At 40.1% G+C, this 17836-nt stretch overlaps 1 protein-coding gene across 2 annotated transcripts in view; it reads right to left on the reverse strand.

The window, feature by feature from the left end:
• Window positions 1–17836, reverse strand: part of DCAF5 (DDB1 and CUL4 associated factor 5) — a 103701-nt gene that overhangs the window by 21517 nt on the left and 64348 nt on the right. For both annotated transcript variants that reach the window (XM_027066023.2, XM_027066021.2), the window contains exon 7: window positions 4300–4366. In XM_027066023.2, coding sequence (XP_026921824.1) covers window positions 4300–4366 — 67 coding nt within the window. The remainder of the gene's footprint in view (window positions 1–4299; window positions 4367–17836) is intronic.

Genomic DNA, 17836 nt, shown 5'->3' on the forward strand with positions numbered 1-17836 from the left:
ACATGTCTTTATTAAACCTACATTTTTCGTAGATATTTTCCCTGGATATAGAATTCTGGGTTGGCAGATTTTAATTCTCTAAGCACTTTAGAGATGTCATTCTATTATATTATGACTTCCATAATTTGGCCATCACTCTTATTGTTGCTCATTTATAAGTGATTTGTACATTTTCTTAGGCTGCTTTTGGTTTCTCATTATCTTTTGTTTTCAAGAGTTTGACTTATGATGTGCCTAAGTGTGTTGTATTTATCCTGTTTGTGATTACTGAGTTTCTTGAATCTGAGAATTAGTATATTTCATTTGTTTGGGGAAATTCTTTTAGCTATTACCTCTTCATATATTGTTTCTGCTTCATTTTCTCTCTTATATTTCTGGGACTTCAATTTCATATATGCTAGATCATCTGTGTTCCACTTGTCTCTTACACTGTTCTGCTCTTTCCATTCTCTGTTCTCACTGACCTTTGATATTTTTTATTGACCTGCCTTCTATTCACAAGCCTGTCCACTGTAGGTTAAATCCACCCAGTGCATTCTTAGTTTTAGATACAGTTTTCAGTTTTAGAATGTCTACATAATTGTTTTCTAAATAGATTCCAATTCTCCATTGAGATTCTCCATGTTTCTTCTATTTTCTTTATCACATTTATAATATTTAAGGTCTTTATCTGTTAGCTTCAACATATGGATAATTTTGTGGGTTGGCTCCTATTATTTTTTCCCTCTTTATTAGTGGCCACATTTTTATGCCTCATAATTTTTTACTGTATGCTGGACACTGTGTGTGTGTGTGTGTGTGTGTGTGTGTGTGTGTATGGGGGGGGGAGGGAGAGACAACCATAGAGACTGCTATGGACTGAAATGTCTCCCCCAGATACAAATGTTGAAGCCCTAATTCCCAATGTGACTGTATCTGGATATAAGGCTTTTAAGGAAGTCATTAAAGTTACATGGAGTCATAAGGGTAGGACTCTACTCCAATAGAGACTGGTGTCCTCATAAAAAGGAGGGACACCAGTAATGTGTGTGCACAGAGAAAAGGCCATGTGAGAACACAGTGAGAAGGTGGTCATTTGCAAGCCAAGAAGAGAAGCCTCAGGAGAAATCAAACTTGCCAGCATCTTGACCTTGGACTTCTAACCTCCAGAACTATGAGAGAAAATACATTTCTGCTCTTAAAGTCACCCATTTTGTGGGATTTTGTTATAGCAGCCCAAGAAGACTAACAGACTAAAGCTGATTTCCTCCATACCCATTCCACTCTATAGAAAATAAGGTAAGGGGCTGATCATCCTCAATCTAATCAAGAGGAACTAGGTCAGGGCTTGGTTGCTTCTTTAGTAGAAATAAATCTACTTCTGGTTTCAGAGGTCTCAAAGGCAAGACCTGGAGGGTATATGTGGCAGGTGCCTTCCTCTAATTGGAGTCTGTGTCCTAAGCACCAGAAGATTGCACGATCTCATTCAGCCTTTCTGGTCCGGCCTCATTCTCAAGTGTAAGCCTCCTGGGCTTTTAATGGGGAGTCTGACAAGTCTCTGTTGTCCACTGTTCTGAATGTTCTGTCCTTTGGAGATTTTAAGCTTAGCTCTTTATCCTCCTTTCCTGTGCAGGTTCACAATCTGGCAAATGCCCAGTGGAGCAGGCCCCTCCCACTAGGGATCTTTTGCCTCCAAAATGCTGTGTTAAGGTGGGAACTGAATTTTGCCTCTCCAACCCAACCCCCTAGCTCCCAGGACAACCCCAGCACTCAGCAAAAGTCCTACGGGGAAGAATGGCCATGGGTTTGAGGCACTCCTAGATTGTACTCTGTCATATCAACCCATGTGGTCATTGCAAATTCTGATTTCTTCTGACCCCCAGCAGCCTGCCTGAGGCAGCCCAATCTGCAGCCTCCGCCCAGATGCGCCTAGGAAAGACAAAGGTCAGCACTTTCTGCTCGGCTAGGAAGGGCTCTTCCTTCTCCAGAATTTGAGTTCTTCTAGCACGCTTTGTTGTCGCAGCTCTCTGACACCTTTATGGCAGGAGCTACCTACTGCTTCCTCTGCTGGATCTAGTCCTACAAATCCTTTTTTAAAAACAAATGTTTGTTCATTTTTAAGAGAGAGAAAGAGAGTGTGCGTGCATGTGCGAGCAGGGGAGGGGCAGGGAGGTTGGGGGTACAGATGATCCGAAGTGGGCTCTGACAGCAGAGAGCCTGATGCAGGGCTCCAATTCACGAAATGAGAGATCATGACCTGAGCCGAAGTTGGACGCTTACCCGACTGAGCCACCCAGGTGTCCCATAAGTCGTTTTTTAATAGAAAATTTACATTATTCTTTTTTCCTCCTTGAAATAATATTGCCACATTACCTACACCCCCCCCCCCCAATTTCAACCTAACATATTTTTGCAACTTGGAGGTTTATATACCTCACAGCAATGCACAATGTTCTAGGGTTCAAATGGTCAGAAATTTATGGAGTAAATTTCTGAAAGGTTTTCTGGGTGTTTTGTTTTGTTTTCTAAAGTAGAAGGGAAAGGGGGAAGTGGGGAAGGAGAATGGGTACTTTCTTAGGAATACTGATTTTACGAAAGAATACACATGGAATTTGAGAATTTAGAACTGAATTCTTTTAAAGCAGCTGTGCCTATAAAAATACTTGGAAAGTCTAGGTATCCATATCCTGGTTTTAATATTGGAATCCTAAATCAGCTATCAGGTCCCTGCCAACTCCAAGACTGCATAGGTATCTATACTTAAAAAGTCAGCTTGGGGTGCCTGGGTGGCTTGGTCGGTTGAGTGTCCGACTCTTGCTTTTGGATCAAGTCATGATCCCAGAACCGTGGGATTGAGCCCTACGTCAGACTCCACGCCAAGTGAAAGCCTGCTTAGGATTCTCTCTTGCTCCTTCTGCCCCTCCCCTACTCGTGTGTGCTCACACACTCTCTCTCTCTCTCCCTCTAAAAAAACAAAAGTCAGCCTAATTGTGGCCCATACCCTAAATCAGTACAAAAATTAGCTAGGAGAGGAAAAAAACCTAGACTACCATTGCTAAATCTTCTCTGTTCTCTCTTTATACAAACATGAAAAAGATTCCAGAGAACAGTACCACAGGAAGGGGGTTGTCCACTTTCTATTTTAAAAGTCACATTGACTTAATAATTAAGAGCTTTTTTAGATCAGGTAAAAGATAAAATTAGGCCCAAAGATTATTTCTCAGCTAATCAATCTAGAAGATTAGGGGGGTAGGAGACCTACTACAGAACTACCTCTAGAGCTAGAATACCGCTTTGGTTCAGATAGACTGCTGCTGTCCCATCTGGTCGTGCTTCACAGGTAAGCTGCTTCCCTCATGCTTTCCAAATTCCAGAAGGGAAAAAAGGCCTTTTGCAACTTGTTTAGTAACCAGACCACAGTAACAGGATAGTTACATCAAAAGTAGGCTTCAACAAGTTTTGAAAGGCAGATATTTGGTAACAATATTGTTAATTTAGTAATGGGCAAGCCAACAACTTCCCTAAACGCTGAGCACTAGACAAATTTTATGTACTACACTTGGCTTAGTCTCCTATTACTTTCCTAATGGCCATTTTCCAGTTTGATGCCATGTATCACTGGAGCAGATGGCTATATTGAGCTGTCCTTGAGAATAAAAAATAGACATTTTCCTACCAGTAGGAAGCAACCAGTGTAAGACTCAACTGAGCCGAGGACACTATTATCAAGAATGAAGAACAATCCATGCTGTTTGAAAGCACAGATGGCCTAGGTCCAAATTTATGGAAAGCTGCAGGTGTTTTTCAGAATACATCTAGAGAAAATGCAGAAATATTTCTTCCTAATTTCTTTGATATCTGGGGTCAGCCAAATCCAGGGAGTGAGCCTATCCATCAACAAAGAAAGTTTCCCTTTACTTGACATCACCAGGGAGGCCAAAGGAAAGGAAGAGGCCCTAACAACTCTTTGTACATAACAAACAGGAATGTGCAGATGGATAATAAAGAAAAAGCATGTAAAAGATAAAAATATTACAGGTGTGAAAATGGACATAATGGAAATCTATGAAGTCTAAAGAAAAGTTCTTAGGAGGAGAAAAATCTGGGCATCACTATGTCAGTAAGGATCTGTATGAAGGTTAGAGTGAAATCTGGCTTCTAATTTTTATGCTAGTTTCCTTTGGTTGCTTTTCTGATAAGCTTATTCTCTTAAAAGAGAAATATCATCCTCTATTGCTACAGATCAGTCCTTTCAGGGTACAGCATGACAAAGGTCAGTAGAGCCAACACTAAGTAGGTTCATACTAAGGATATACTCACCTGCTTCTGGATCTGCAGGAATTCTCCACATATACAGGTTAAAGTCATCAGAGCCTGAAAGGATATACTGTTGGGATAAAAAATATATATATTTATTATTTATATATTGATATACATCTATCTACCTATGTGTACAAAGATTCTTTTTACTTTATTTTTTAAGTTTATTTATTTATTTTGAGAGAGAGAGGGTAGGAGCCGGGGAGATGCAGAGAGAGAGAGGAAGAGAGAGAATCCCAAGCAGCTCCATGATAATGTGGGGCTCGGTATCACAAACCATGAGATTATGACCTGAACCGAGATCAAGAGTTGGATGCTCAACCGACTGAGCCACCCAGGTGCCCAAGTGAGATTTTTTTAAATAAATAAGACAAATGGGCATATATTCATAAGGCATCATGCAACAAATACCCTCTTTAAAGTGTCTGCCAATAAGGGGCACCTGGGTGGCTCAGCCAGTTAAGCATCCAACTTCGGCTCAGGTCATGAACTTCCTGTTCATAGGTTCGTGCCCTGCGTCAGGTCAGCTGTGCTGACAGCTCAGAGCCTGGAGCTTGCTTCAGATTCTGTGTCTCCCTCTCTGTTCCTCCCCTGCTCGTTAGCTCTCTTTCTCAAAGATAAATAAAGATTTAAAAAAAAGTATTTGCCAATTAAAAGACTCATTGGATAAAATTCAGCCACAACCAAACAACCTAATTCAAAAATGGGCAAAGGACTGGAACAGACATTTCTTCAAAGAAAACATATAAATGCCTAAGAAGCACATGAAAAGATGCTCAGCATCACTAATCATTAGGGAAATGAAAAGCAAAACCACAGTGAGATACCACTTCACAGTCATTGGGATGGCTATTACCAAAACCCCCCAGAAAACAAGTGTTGGGCAAGGATGTGGTGAAATTGAAAACCTATGCACTGCTAGTGGGAATAAATGGTGCAGCCACTATGGAACACCATATGGAGGTTCCTCAAAAAGTTAATCATAGAACTGCCATATGACTTAGCAGTTCCACTCCTAGGTATATATCAAAGAACTGAAAGCAGGAACTTGAGCTATCTGTACACCAATGTTCACAGAAAAATGTTTATGATAGTCAAAATGTGGAAAAGATCTAAATGTCCATCAATGGATGAATGGATAAATAAAATGTGGTATATACATTCAACGGACTATTATTCAGCCTTGAAAAGAAAATCCTGATACATGCTACAACATGGATGAATCTTGAAGGCATTATGCTAAGTGAAATAAGCCAGATACAAAAATACAAATATTGTATAGTTCAACTTATGAGGTACCTAGAGTAGTCAAAGTCATAGAGACAGAATGCAGAATGGTAGTTGCCAAGGAATGGGGGGGAAGGGAGGAATGGGGAGCTACTGTTAAACGGGTATGGAGTTTCAGTTTGGAATGAACAAGTTCTAGAAATGGACAGTGGTGATGGTTACACACCAATGTGAATGTAGTTAATGCCACAGAATTGCACACTTAAAAATGATTACAATGGAAAGTTTTATGTTATGTGCATATGTATGTGTGTGTGTATGTATATGTGTATATATATATATTTAAAATTTTTATTATGAAGCATAGTTGACATACAATGTTATATTAGTTTCAGGTGTACAACATAGTGACTTGACAATTCTACACATTACTCAATGCTCACCATGATAAGTGTAGTTACCATCTGTCAGCATATGCCATCAAAATATTATTGACTATATTCCCCATGCCATACTTTTCATCTCCATGACTGAACTTATTTTTTTAAATTATTTTTTTAATGTTTATTTATTTTTGAGAGATACAGAGACAGAGTGTGTGTGGGGGAAGGACAGAGAGAAAGGGAGAGAGAATCCGGAGCAGACAGGCTCTGAGCAAGCTGTCAGCACAGAGCCTGACATGGGGCTTGAACCCACAAACTGCGAGATCATGACCTGAGCTGAAGTCAGACGCCTAACCTGATGCCTGAGCCACCCAGGCACCCTTTAACTTATTTTAAAACTGGAAGTTTGTGCCTCTCCCTGGAAACCACCAGTTTGTTTTCTGTATTTATGGGTCTGTTTCTGGTTTTTATTTTTGTTTTTATATTACACATATAAGTGAAATCATATGGTATTTGCCTCTGACTTATTTCACTTAACATAATATCCTTTAAGACTATCCACATTGTTGCAAGTGGCAAGATCTCATTCTTTTTTATGACTAATATTCCATTACACACACACACACACACTTTCTTTTTTTTTTATTATTATTATTATTATTATTTTCAACGTTTATTTATTTTTGGGACAGAGAGAGACAGAGCATGAACGGGGGAGGGGCAGAGAGAGAGGGAGACACAGAATCGGAAACAGGCTCCAGGCTCTGAGCCATCAGCCCAGAGCCCGACGCGGGGCTCGAACTCACAAACCGCGAGATCGTGACCTGGCTGAAGTCGGACGCTTAACCGACTGCGCCACCCAGGCGCCCCCACACATACTTTCTTAATCTATTCATCTATCAATGTATACTTGGGTTGCTTCCGTAGCTTGGCTATTGTAAATATTGCTGCAATAAACATAGGGGTGCATATATCTTTTCATTTTCCTTGAGCAAACACTAAGTAGTGGAATTACTGTATCACATGGTAATTCTATTTTTAATTTTTCAAAGAGCCTCCATATAATTTCCATAGTGATTGCTATGTTATATGTATTTTTATCAGCATTAAAAAAAAAAAAAAACCTTTTAATGCAGAAAAAAAATTAGGAGCTTCCCAGAGATCTTTTTTTGCAATGGTAAGCATCCTAAACTTCCCTGCTGTCAACTGACATCTTTGAACAGGAAGCCATTGCCAACCCAGCCATGAATTAGTGCCAGGGGCATAAGCAATCCCCTTTTATGTGGCAGCTCCAAATTACTTCATCTCAGATAGGACACTGAACCAGATTGATTCTAATTAGGACTTATAAAAGCATTGTCTAACATTGCCTAACAGGAACAAGTCAGCAAATCTGACTGCTCATTTACTTGCAAAGATGAACAACAGTATATTACTTTAAGTTGAAGTCAGGATTACTTCTTGCCTTTTGGTCTCATCTCCTTATCTCCCCAGAAAAAGAAAGGCCTATAGTTTTCTAAAGAAAACTTCTTACTTAAAAATGACAGTGTGAACAATTCCAAAAACTGTTAAGTTCAAATTACACACAACCTCATGCCTAATGTAAATACTTTACAATAATTAAAAATCAATTCAGCAGTCTTCAAAATACTTGTAGGAATATGAGAAAGGAGGCAGAGAAAGGCATGTTTAAAGATAAAACAAATGCTACCCACATGGGCTAGGTCATGTAGCCCAGGGCACAGTGGAAAAAGAAATGGGTCCAGTTTCCTCATCTGGTTGCTCTCTGTTATTGTCTGAATGTTAATGTTCCCCCACCAAATTCACATGTTGAAATCCTAATGCCCAATGTAATGGTATCAGGAGGTGGGGCCTTTGGGAAGTGATTAGTTCATGAGGGTAGACCCTTCATGAATAGAATTAGCACTCTTAATAGAGACCCAATATATGTCTCAAGCTGCCTTCCACTATGTGAGGACACACAGAGAAGTCCACAGTCTGCAACCCAGAAGAGGGCCTTCACCAGAACCCTTGCTGGTCTTGGACCCTGATCTTGGACTTTGAGCTTCCAGAACTGTGAGAAAGAAATTCCTGTCTTTTATAAGCCACCCAGTCTGTGCTGTTTTCTTATAGCAGCCATAACAGACTAAGACACTCTCTGAAGCTCATTTAATTCTAAGATTCTATTATTACTCTGGAAGGAATGGTAGAAATCAGATCAGAGCTAAAAGTCCCTAAGCTGCTGGCCCGTGGGTACTTGACAAGTCATTACAGAAATATGCTCAAGACAAGGACACTCAAAGACTAATCTTATAAGACTTCAATTAAAAAGTTTCCTTAACATCAAAAAACAACTTGATTTTAAAAATGGGCAAAGGACTTGAATAGACATTTCTCCAAAAGAAAAAAATATATAATGGTCATATACAAATGGCCAATAAACACATGAAAAGATACTCAACATCACTAATCATTAGGGAAAATGCATATTGAAACCAAATAAGATACTGCCTTACACTCATTAGGATAGCTAATATAAAAAAAAAAAATAGCTAAGCAAAATTAGAGAAAGACAAATATCATATGACTTCACTCATACGAGGACTTTAAGACACAGAACAGATGAACATAAGGGAAGGGAAGCAAAAATAATATAAAAACAGGGAGGGGGACAAAACATAAGAGACTCTTAAATATGGAGAACAGAGGGTTACTGGAGTGGTTGTGGGAGGGGGGAATGGGCTAAACGGGTAGGGGGCATTATAGGGAATCTACTCCTGAAATCATTGTTGCACTATATGCTAACGAATTTGGATGTAAATTAAAAAAATAAAATAAAATAAAAACAGCAAGTAGTTCCTCAAAAATTCAAACACGATTAAAATTACTACACGATCCAGCAATTCCACTTCTGGGAAAATATCCAAAGAATTCAAAAAAGGATCTCTAAGAGATATTTGTACACCTGTGTTCACAGCAGCATTATCACATTAGCCAAGAGGTGGAAGCAACCCAAGTGTCCATCAATGTATAAAAAATGTGGTTAATACATAAAATGGAACATTATTCAATCTCAAAAAGGAAGGAAATTCTGACTTGTGCTGTAACATGGATGAATCTTGAACTTGCTAAGTGAAATAAGCCAATCACAAAAACATAAATACTGTATGATTCCACTTATGAGGTGCCCAGGGTAGTCGGATTCATTGAGACAGAAAGTAGAATGGTAGTTTCCAAGGACTGGAGGGAAGGAGGAGTGGGGAGCTGCTGTGAAATGGGTATGGAATTTCAGTTTGGGAAGATAAAAAACTTCTGGAGATGGATGGTGGAGATGGTTACACAATGATGTGAATATACTTAATGCTACTAAAGTATACACTTTTAAAAAGTTTCCTTAAAACAAGAAAAAAGTGAATCCTTGTTGCCCTGACTTTAGGATTCATCCAGTAACTAACTCCCTGTAGTTTATAACATTTTCCTTGTTAAAATTAAGAAGCGGGAATTCAGGAGCCCAAGGGCTTTCCTCTCAAGCCTGTTTGCAAAACCACCTACTAGTTAGAGGTAAAGATTCATTGATTACATACTAACGAAGCATTTCTGTGCCAGATACTCTGGGGCTTACAAAGATATGTAAGGTAATACCTGGGTTCCCAAGGAGCTTAAATGAGGTAGAAAACATACATGTAGGTACATGACTACCATTCCATGAAGTAGAAATCACTAGGTGCCATTATGAGAAATAAGATGACTGGTGATTCACAAGAGGCAAGATAGATTTGAGCACTGAGCTGGCCTTGGGTAAAGATGTGAAAAGGTGAAAGGAAGGAGCAAAGGTAAAGTAATGGGTGCTGTTTCAGCAGTAACAGGAAGTATGGCATAGCTCGATCCTTGATGCCCTGCTCATATCCCTCAGGCCTTATTGCTGCATGTACTCTACCTGATCTCCAACCGGTTATCTAAGCCAAAGCCTAGGAGGCTGCAGGCTGTTCTGGTGAATGAACACTTCTCAGAAGCAGCACTCAACCAATGACGGATGGGAGTTGGTGTATCAATATTCCAGCTTCCTTGTTCCCAGGTGAAATAACTCTGAAATATATGTTCAATACACTCTCCCCTCAGGATCGAACTCCAACTGCCCACAGTTGTAGCTGGCTCGCTAAACCACTCGTCCTTTCCCTATCTTCCTTCTCCATTCCTCTACTATTTCCTACATTTCCAAATAAATTATGTGCACCTAAAACTGGAACACAAAATAAGACACATGTGGAGACAGAACATAAAAGAACTGTCCACTAATTGTGTGTGTGCATGTACATACATATATATATGGCATGAAACTTATTTATTACTCAACATCTCATTTCATGCTCTATGTTTAAAAGAGGCTATAAGACTTTATAGACTTCCTTCTCCCTTGTCCCCCCTCCCAACCTTTCTCAAACTAAACAAGCAACAAATATTAAGAAAAGGTGAAAAAAAAGTGAGACAAGGCCGGGCTTATCCGAGGCTTACTATTTCATAGTGAAGGATCAGTGCTTGCCTATTTGTTCAGCTATTCAGCAGGGAAAGTCATGACCAGGTAAAAGGGACTCCCAGACAGAATGCTGACTCAGAAGACTGCCTTAGAAGGAAGAAAACTCCCACAGAGTTAAGGCCTCTTGGATTTAATATGACAGCTCCTAAAATATGTAGAACATGCATACAATGTACAGGCTTCCCCTCAGGGATAAGGGCAACTCCTGACCCTCTCTTCCTCTTGGAACCATCACAAGGGAACAGCTTGGGATGATTTCCAAGGCAGGGGTCTTGACCCACTGCCGTCTAGTCAGACCGTTTAAGTGTTCACACACTGGAATCACAAAACTGCCCTGGAATTCATTTATGGCATTTCATGGCTGTCTGCTGGGCCCCTTCCAGCATTAAAAATTGGCTGCCTGGGATACTGCTGACTGTGGGAGACTGAAATAAAAATGAGTTCATCCTTTATTCATTAAACAAATATTTACCCAATGTCTACTATGTGTTGGGCACTGTTCCAAGGAAAGAAATACAGAATTGGTCAAAAAAGATGCTGTCCCTGCCCTCATGAAGCTTACATTTTATTGGATGGGGACAGAAAAAATTATATGCATGTGAGAGGACAATGGGTAGAGGAAAAAAAAGATAAGAATATATTAAAAATATATATACATATATATTCACATATGTATGTATGTATCTGATGGTGGTAAGTGTTATAAGAAAAATTAGGGGTGCCTGGGTGGCACCGACTCCAGCTCAGGTCATCTCATAGTTTGTGGGTTCAAGCCCCATGTTGGGCTCTGTGCTGACAACTCAGAGCCTGGAGCTTGCTTCAGATTCTGTCTCCCTCTCTCTCTTCCCCTCCCCTGCTCATGCTCTGTCTCTCAAAAGTAAGTAAAAAGTTAAAAAAAATTTTTTTTTAATAAATAAAAATCAAGTTATTATAAAAAAAATTAAACAGGAGGTTAGGACATATAGGGAGGGAGTACTGGGAGTTTGTTATTTCTGTTTTATATACAGTGGTCACAGAAGGCCTCTCTGATAACATGGCATTTTAAGCAGAGCTCTGAAGGAAGTGAGAGAGCAAGTTATAGGAGTATCGGGAGAAGAGTACTCCAGGAGAGGGGATGGAGTTCTGAACTAATTTAAAACATATGGTAGCCAAAAGAGCTCTTCTTCTTCTTCTTTTTTTTAAAGCCTTGCAGGAATACAAGATTATTTCAAGTGGGCTGAGTGCAGAGATACGTTTAACATCATCAGGGAAGTTGGAAACGTTCCCTTCTTCTAAGGCTGTGTTGGAAGGGCCCACCTCCTCCTGGAGTCGGACTGGAGCCTCCAACTAAGGCCCTGTTAATAGACAGTCCTTAAGAGGACAAATGGGCACTGTAGGTCTTGATTGGCTTTCTCCCACAAATATTTAAATATTTGTTGTGGGGTGCAAGGAAAAACGAGCAAGAAAGCAAAGACCAAATAGTATCAACACCAATCAGTACCAAAAAACCCAAAGTTTACAATTTATACCCAAACGTAGAAACATAATAATTATTTGAGTTAACCAGAAAATTGAACATCGCCTCAAGTGGTGAAACTGAAGGTACGGGTTTCTCTCTCTCTCTCTTTTTCTTTTTACTTTGATATCTAATTTCAAATAGTATCTGCCATTCTTACCCAGGGATTCTGGTGTTGAATCTGAAGCTGACCTGCAATAAAGGCTTCTGGCCTAGATAACAGAAAGGTTCAGCAGCACATAACCCCTTAAAAAAAGATAAGCTATAGGGGCACCTGGGTGGCTCAGTCGGTTAAGCGTCTGACTTCAGCTTGGGTCATGATCTCATGGTTTGTGAGTCTGACCCCACGTCAGGCTTTGTGCTAACAGCCTGGAGCCTGGAACCTGCTTCAGATTCTGTGTCTCCCTCTCTCTCTGCCCTCCCCTGCTCACGCTCTCTTTCTCTCTCAAAAATAAATAAACATTTAAAGAAATTGGGGCTCCTGGGTGGCTCAGTCGGTTGAGCATCTGACTTCAGCTCAGGTCATGATCTCGCGGTCTGTGAGTTTGAGCCCCGCGTCCGGCTCTGTGCTGACAGCTCAGAGCCTGGAGCCTATTTCCAATTTTGTGTCTCCCTCTCTCTCTGCCCCTCCCCCATTCATGCTCTGTCTCTCTCTCTCTGTGTCAGAAATAAACTTTAAAAAAAAAATAAAGAAAGAAATAAAAATTAAAAAATAAATAAAATAGATAAGAAATATCACGGGGAAAAAATGGTTGCCCAAATTCCTACGTTTAACATTTTTATTCCCTTTTGTAATGGAGGACTTCACAAGCAAAATTCACATTTAAAACACCACCATGAGAAAACATAAAGATTACTATTCAGTTTTAGAAAAGCAAAAACTAAATAAGGTACTATTAAGTGTGTGGCCAAGGGAGGATATGAATATGAAGAATTCATTACCTCCTCTTAGGTCTTTTCTTTGACTTTACTCCAAACAGTGAGGGGTAAATGACAAATTAAAAACTCACTTTATATGGGTCTTTTGCTCTATATCCTAACTGAGATGAATAGGGCAGGGCTTCAAAGAAGGAGAAAAAATATTTTAGATAGTCTAGGCAATTAAAGCCCCATTTCCCAAAATGCTCTAGATTGGGGTTGGCAGGCAGGGGGAGGTGGGAGACCCACAGGTTTCTTCGGATCAGAGAATGGGAGAAGTACTTAATTTTAATTTGTAAGATGGGTGATACCAATACAAAAACGAGCATAAATTACACAAATTACGGATCCACATCCTCCATAATCCTTCCCAGCTGGCCACAAAGTTTAAGGGTTAGCCACACTCTGACCCTTCTCACTATTCATTTGTTGTGTAGTCCAAGAGGACAGCCTGTTTACTGATCTTGAAGTAGCCTAGTTCTAAATAGAGTTAACCTGAGGCCAGTGCATTTTCTCTAACCCAGTATCAGTATGGAGCTATTAACCTGTTCAAGCAGAGGGATACAACAACTGTTCTTCTAAATAGATTTCAAGAGGGAGCCACCACCATCAACAAGAAAAATAGATTACTGCATTCGGAACTCTGTCACTGTCTCATTTGCCTACATATCCTTGTCAATCTATGAACCCAGAAAACAGCCATTCACCAGCACCCTACCCTGGTAGGCTGCCGCAATGCCCAGCATCCCCTCCAGGAATTCCTGCCCCTTTCATCTCCTAGTATTCTCAAGTTACACAAGCTCTGAGAAAGACCTTTTTCTATTTGCAAAGGCATTTTGCTAGCTCAATACCAAGAGAAACCCATGCCTCTAAATATAGAGACCACCTTTGTAGAGTCACCCAAGTTGTAAGAAATTTTTAATAACCCGAAGATTCAAAGAGGGATCTAAACCTGGCTTGGCCTGCCACAGCAAAACTGCTTATTAAATAGAAGCTTCTTGGAAAAAAACAAAACAAAACTGCAAATTTATTAGCCATCTTCAAGCAAAGCAACTATTTTTCTCTCCCTAACACCTGTATTTAAACACATCATAGATAACTCCCTACTATCAATAGTCTAAGGTCTCGTTGGGTTTAGAAACATAGATATAAATAAAAACTGCCCCCTTCTTCCCACCCAAAATCCACATTAAAAAGAAATTCTAGATGGCAGGACGGATAGGCCATCACCTGATATGCTCCAAGAATAACCCAATAAATGTCTTAACAGGCCTTTTGCTAAAAGAAATCTTTCTGCTCAATTTCTCTCTAAGTGTATATATATCTAAGTGTGTGCCTGTATATTTGCACAACATTTGATATTCCTCAACATCTGTTGATAAAGAAGGGAACATCGATCAATTACTATTCATTGAGTACTGATCAACTTACATAGTTCTCCAAGGCTCCTTCCATAGTAATTGATTAATTAGACTCCAACAAATGGCATGTCTGTCTAATTAACTGTATTGACTAGGATAGAAAAACCAGATGGCTTTCTAGCCTAGATTAGTAACAGCAGAGAGACTACTCTTTAAATCAAACAAACTCTTACTTCTTCCTGCCCTTTTGTCAGAAAGGGACAAAAATGCGATTGACCAATTTTGTGATGTGCTCTCTAGAAGACTATTTCCAGAAAAAGGTTTGCCATTGGTATATAATACTCATATCATTTATACTCAGTACCTGCCACAAATGCCATCCAAAGCAATCAGGGAGGGGCACCTGGGTGGCTCAGTGGTTAAGCATCCAACTTCAGCTCAGGTCATGATCTCACAGCTCATGGGTTCAAGCCCCCCCGTGGGACTCTCTCTGCTTTCAGCACAGAACCAGCTTGGGATCCCCTGTCTCCCTCTCCCTCTCCCCCTCCCCCACTCACACGGTCTCTCACTCTCTCAAAAATAAAAAAACATTTAAAAAATTAAAAAAATAAAGTTCCCTTTAAAAAAGCAATCAGGGAAATTTTGCTTTGGAAATGGTCAACGTCATAGGTTTATCTGATTTATGGTAGAAGAAATAGAATTCCATTGGCTCCCACAAAAGAATACAAATATATCGGGGCACCTGGGTGGCTCAGTCGGTTGAGCGTCCAACTTCAGCTCAGGTTATGATCTCACAGCTCGTGGGTTCAAGCCCTGCGTTGGGCTCTGTGCTGACAGCTCAGAGCCTGGAGCCTGCTTCGGATTCTGTGCCTCCCTCTCTCTCTGCCCCTAACCCACTCGCATTCTGTCTCTATCTCTCTCAAAAATAAATAAACATTAAAAACAAAAATTAAAATAAAAAAAAGAAAAAAGAATACAAATAGACATACTCGTAAGATTACCACTATTTTTTAAAAATTTCATTGTTGAATTGGAATATATCTTTTTTTAATGTTTGTTTATTTTTGAGAGAGAGAGACAGAGCGTGAGCTGGGGAGGGACAGAGAAAGAGGGAGACAAAGAATCAGAAGCAGGCTCCTGACTGCAAGCCGTCAATACAGAGCCTGACTTGGGCTCGAACCCACAAACCGTGAGATTATGACCTGAGTAGAAATCGGATGCTTAACCGACTGGGCCACCCAGGCGCCCCATATTACCACTATTTTTTGCATGTAAAGTTACATGATTCTTGCTTCTTTGGACCATTTGCCATTTTGGCTCCATTAGGCTCCTGGAATTCTTTGGTTTATTAAAATAACTAACCTTTATGGGTTCTAAGTAGGAAAAATTCTATTAGTAAAGAAACGTTCCATAAAGACCGCCAATAACAGTCAAATAATCAGTAGGGAAGAAATTTAAAAATGCTCTAAATCTCCAACAGCTGCTTGTAACAAAGTAGCCTGCATTACTTAGAATTTTTATTTGGCAAAAGTCTTTTGGAAACCTGGGCAATCAACCCAATGGCCTTCAGCAACTAATCTCTCCTCTGTGGGCCTCAGTTTTTGTCTGTGGGGTCTGAAAAGTGGAGAGATGGCATCATTCATTTCAGTCTGCATATGAGTATTTATATTCCATTCAAGCAAGGGTCTCCAACTATTCAGAGGAAGAAATGTCACTTTTTTGTCCAAAGTTTGAAGACACCCCAAAAAGAGGCAAAAGTACTGGAAGTAAAATCTCGAAGGAGGATGGGGCAGGTAGAACAGGAAAAGTTATACTGTTCCCTACCAGGAATTTCTTAATAGAGCCCAGTCTCTGAGCCAGGAACTACATTAAAGGAGAACTTTGGGGTACCTAAGTGGCTTAGTCAGTTGAGTGTCTGAATTTGGCTCAGGTCATGATCCCAGGGTTGTGGGATTGAGCCCCACTTCGGGCTCCATGCTGAGTGTGGAGGCTGCTTGGGATTCTCTCTCTCCCTCTGCCCCCCTCCCCTCTTGTGCTCCCTCTCTCTCTAAAATAAAAAATAAAGTACATTTTTAAAGAATTTCTTTAGGGGCACCAGGGTGGCTCAATCAGTTAAGTGTCAGCTCAGGTAATGATCTCGCAGTTAGTGAATTTGAGCACAGCACAGAGCTGTGCTTCGGATCCTCTGTCTCCCCCTCTCTGTGCCCCTCCCCTGCTCATGCTCACTCCCTCTCTCTCTCAAAGATAAACATTAAAAAAAATAGATAAATAAAGGAGAACTGTCATGTTGTGTCACCAGATCACATCAATCTCTTAAGAACTGTTTTTTTTTTAATTTAATTTATGTTTTTAATTTACATCCAAGGTAGTTAGCATACAGTGCAACAATGATTTCAGGAGTAGATTCCTTAATGCCCCTTACCCATTTAGCCCATCCCCCTCCCACAACCCTTCCAGTAACCCTCTGTTGTTCTCCATATACTTAAGAACTGTTCTTAAGAAATCAGCACACCTAGTATTCCTTCTTAGATGAACAATTACAAACCAGACCATATTAACAGGCCTGCATGTACTCCAAAATCTTTTAAGCTTTCTAAGCTCTAAAACTGCATCAGTAAATGGACTAAAAGATGACTTAATCCATGGCTAAAATCTTATTCCAGGATTGCTAACACCTTAGAACCTCCAGGTTTCAGGAATTCCACAAAGTCTAATTTTCTATGCAAAATGATGTGCATATGTACATTTTCCTGAAATAAGTATTCATAGCTTTTAGATATTTAAAGAGGTTTAGGATTCCAAAAGAGTTATAAATGGCTGATTTAATAAACAAGTTATTTTCATGCTATCTTTTTTTATAAAATAAAGTCTTCTAAATAATATATACAAAGAATTCCACTTTCTCATTAGCCCATGGAAGACACTACCAACACTTGCTTTGTAGAGCCCAGGGGGCTGCATGTCTACGAGGAAGAGAGTGCAATCACAGCAAGAGCCAGTCTAGTCCTGGGGCCCCTGAGTGGCTCAGGCAGTTAAGCATCTGACGCTTCGTTTCAGCTCAGGTCATGATCTCACAGTTTGTGGTTCAAGCCTTGCATTGGGCTCCACCCTGACAGTGCAGAGCCTGCTTGGGATTCTCTCTCTCTCTCCCTCTCTCTCTGCCCCTCCCCTGCTCTCTTTCTCTCAAAAATAAATCAATAAACTTAAAAAAAAGAACAAAAAAAGAACCAGTCTAGTTCTGGTTCTGTGACCGATTACATCTGCTGTTTCAAACACTCTAGACCTCAGCTTCTCATGGGGGTGAAGCCTGTCACTGGGAGGATTCAACATGAAATGAAAGTGCTTCAGAAGCTAAAGGGCTAAACACACTTAAGATATAAAAGAAAGACAAAGAAAAGAAAATATGAGCCTCAAGTCACAAAGCAAGCCAAAGGATGGAAACCAAGAGTATGCCTTTATTTCAGATAAAGGAGAATATATGGCATGCCATGCTTCCAGTAAGCTTAATCAGGGCTGCACAGTTATAAAAAGAGCAAAGTTATAACTCTATAGAGTGCTTCACTGGCCTGGAGCACACTTACTGGTGAACTCCCATACCTGTACCGTACCCATATAATGT

This window comes from Acinonyx jubatus, chromosome B3 (assembly GCF_027475565.1).
Source record: "Acinonyx jubatus isolate Ajub_Pintada_27869175 chromosome B3, VMU_Ajub_asm_v1.0, whole genome shotgun sequence".
Classification (NCBI taxonomy): Eukaryota; Metazoa; Chordata; class Mammalia; order Carnivora; family Felidae; genus Acinonyx; species Acinonyx jubatus.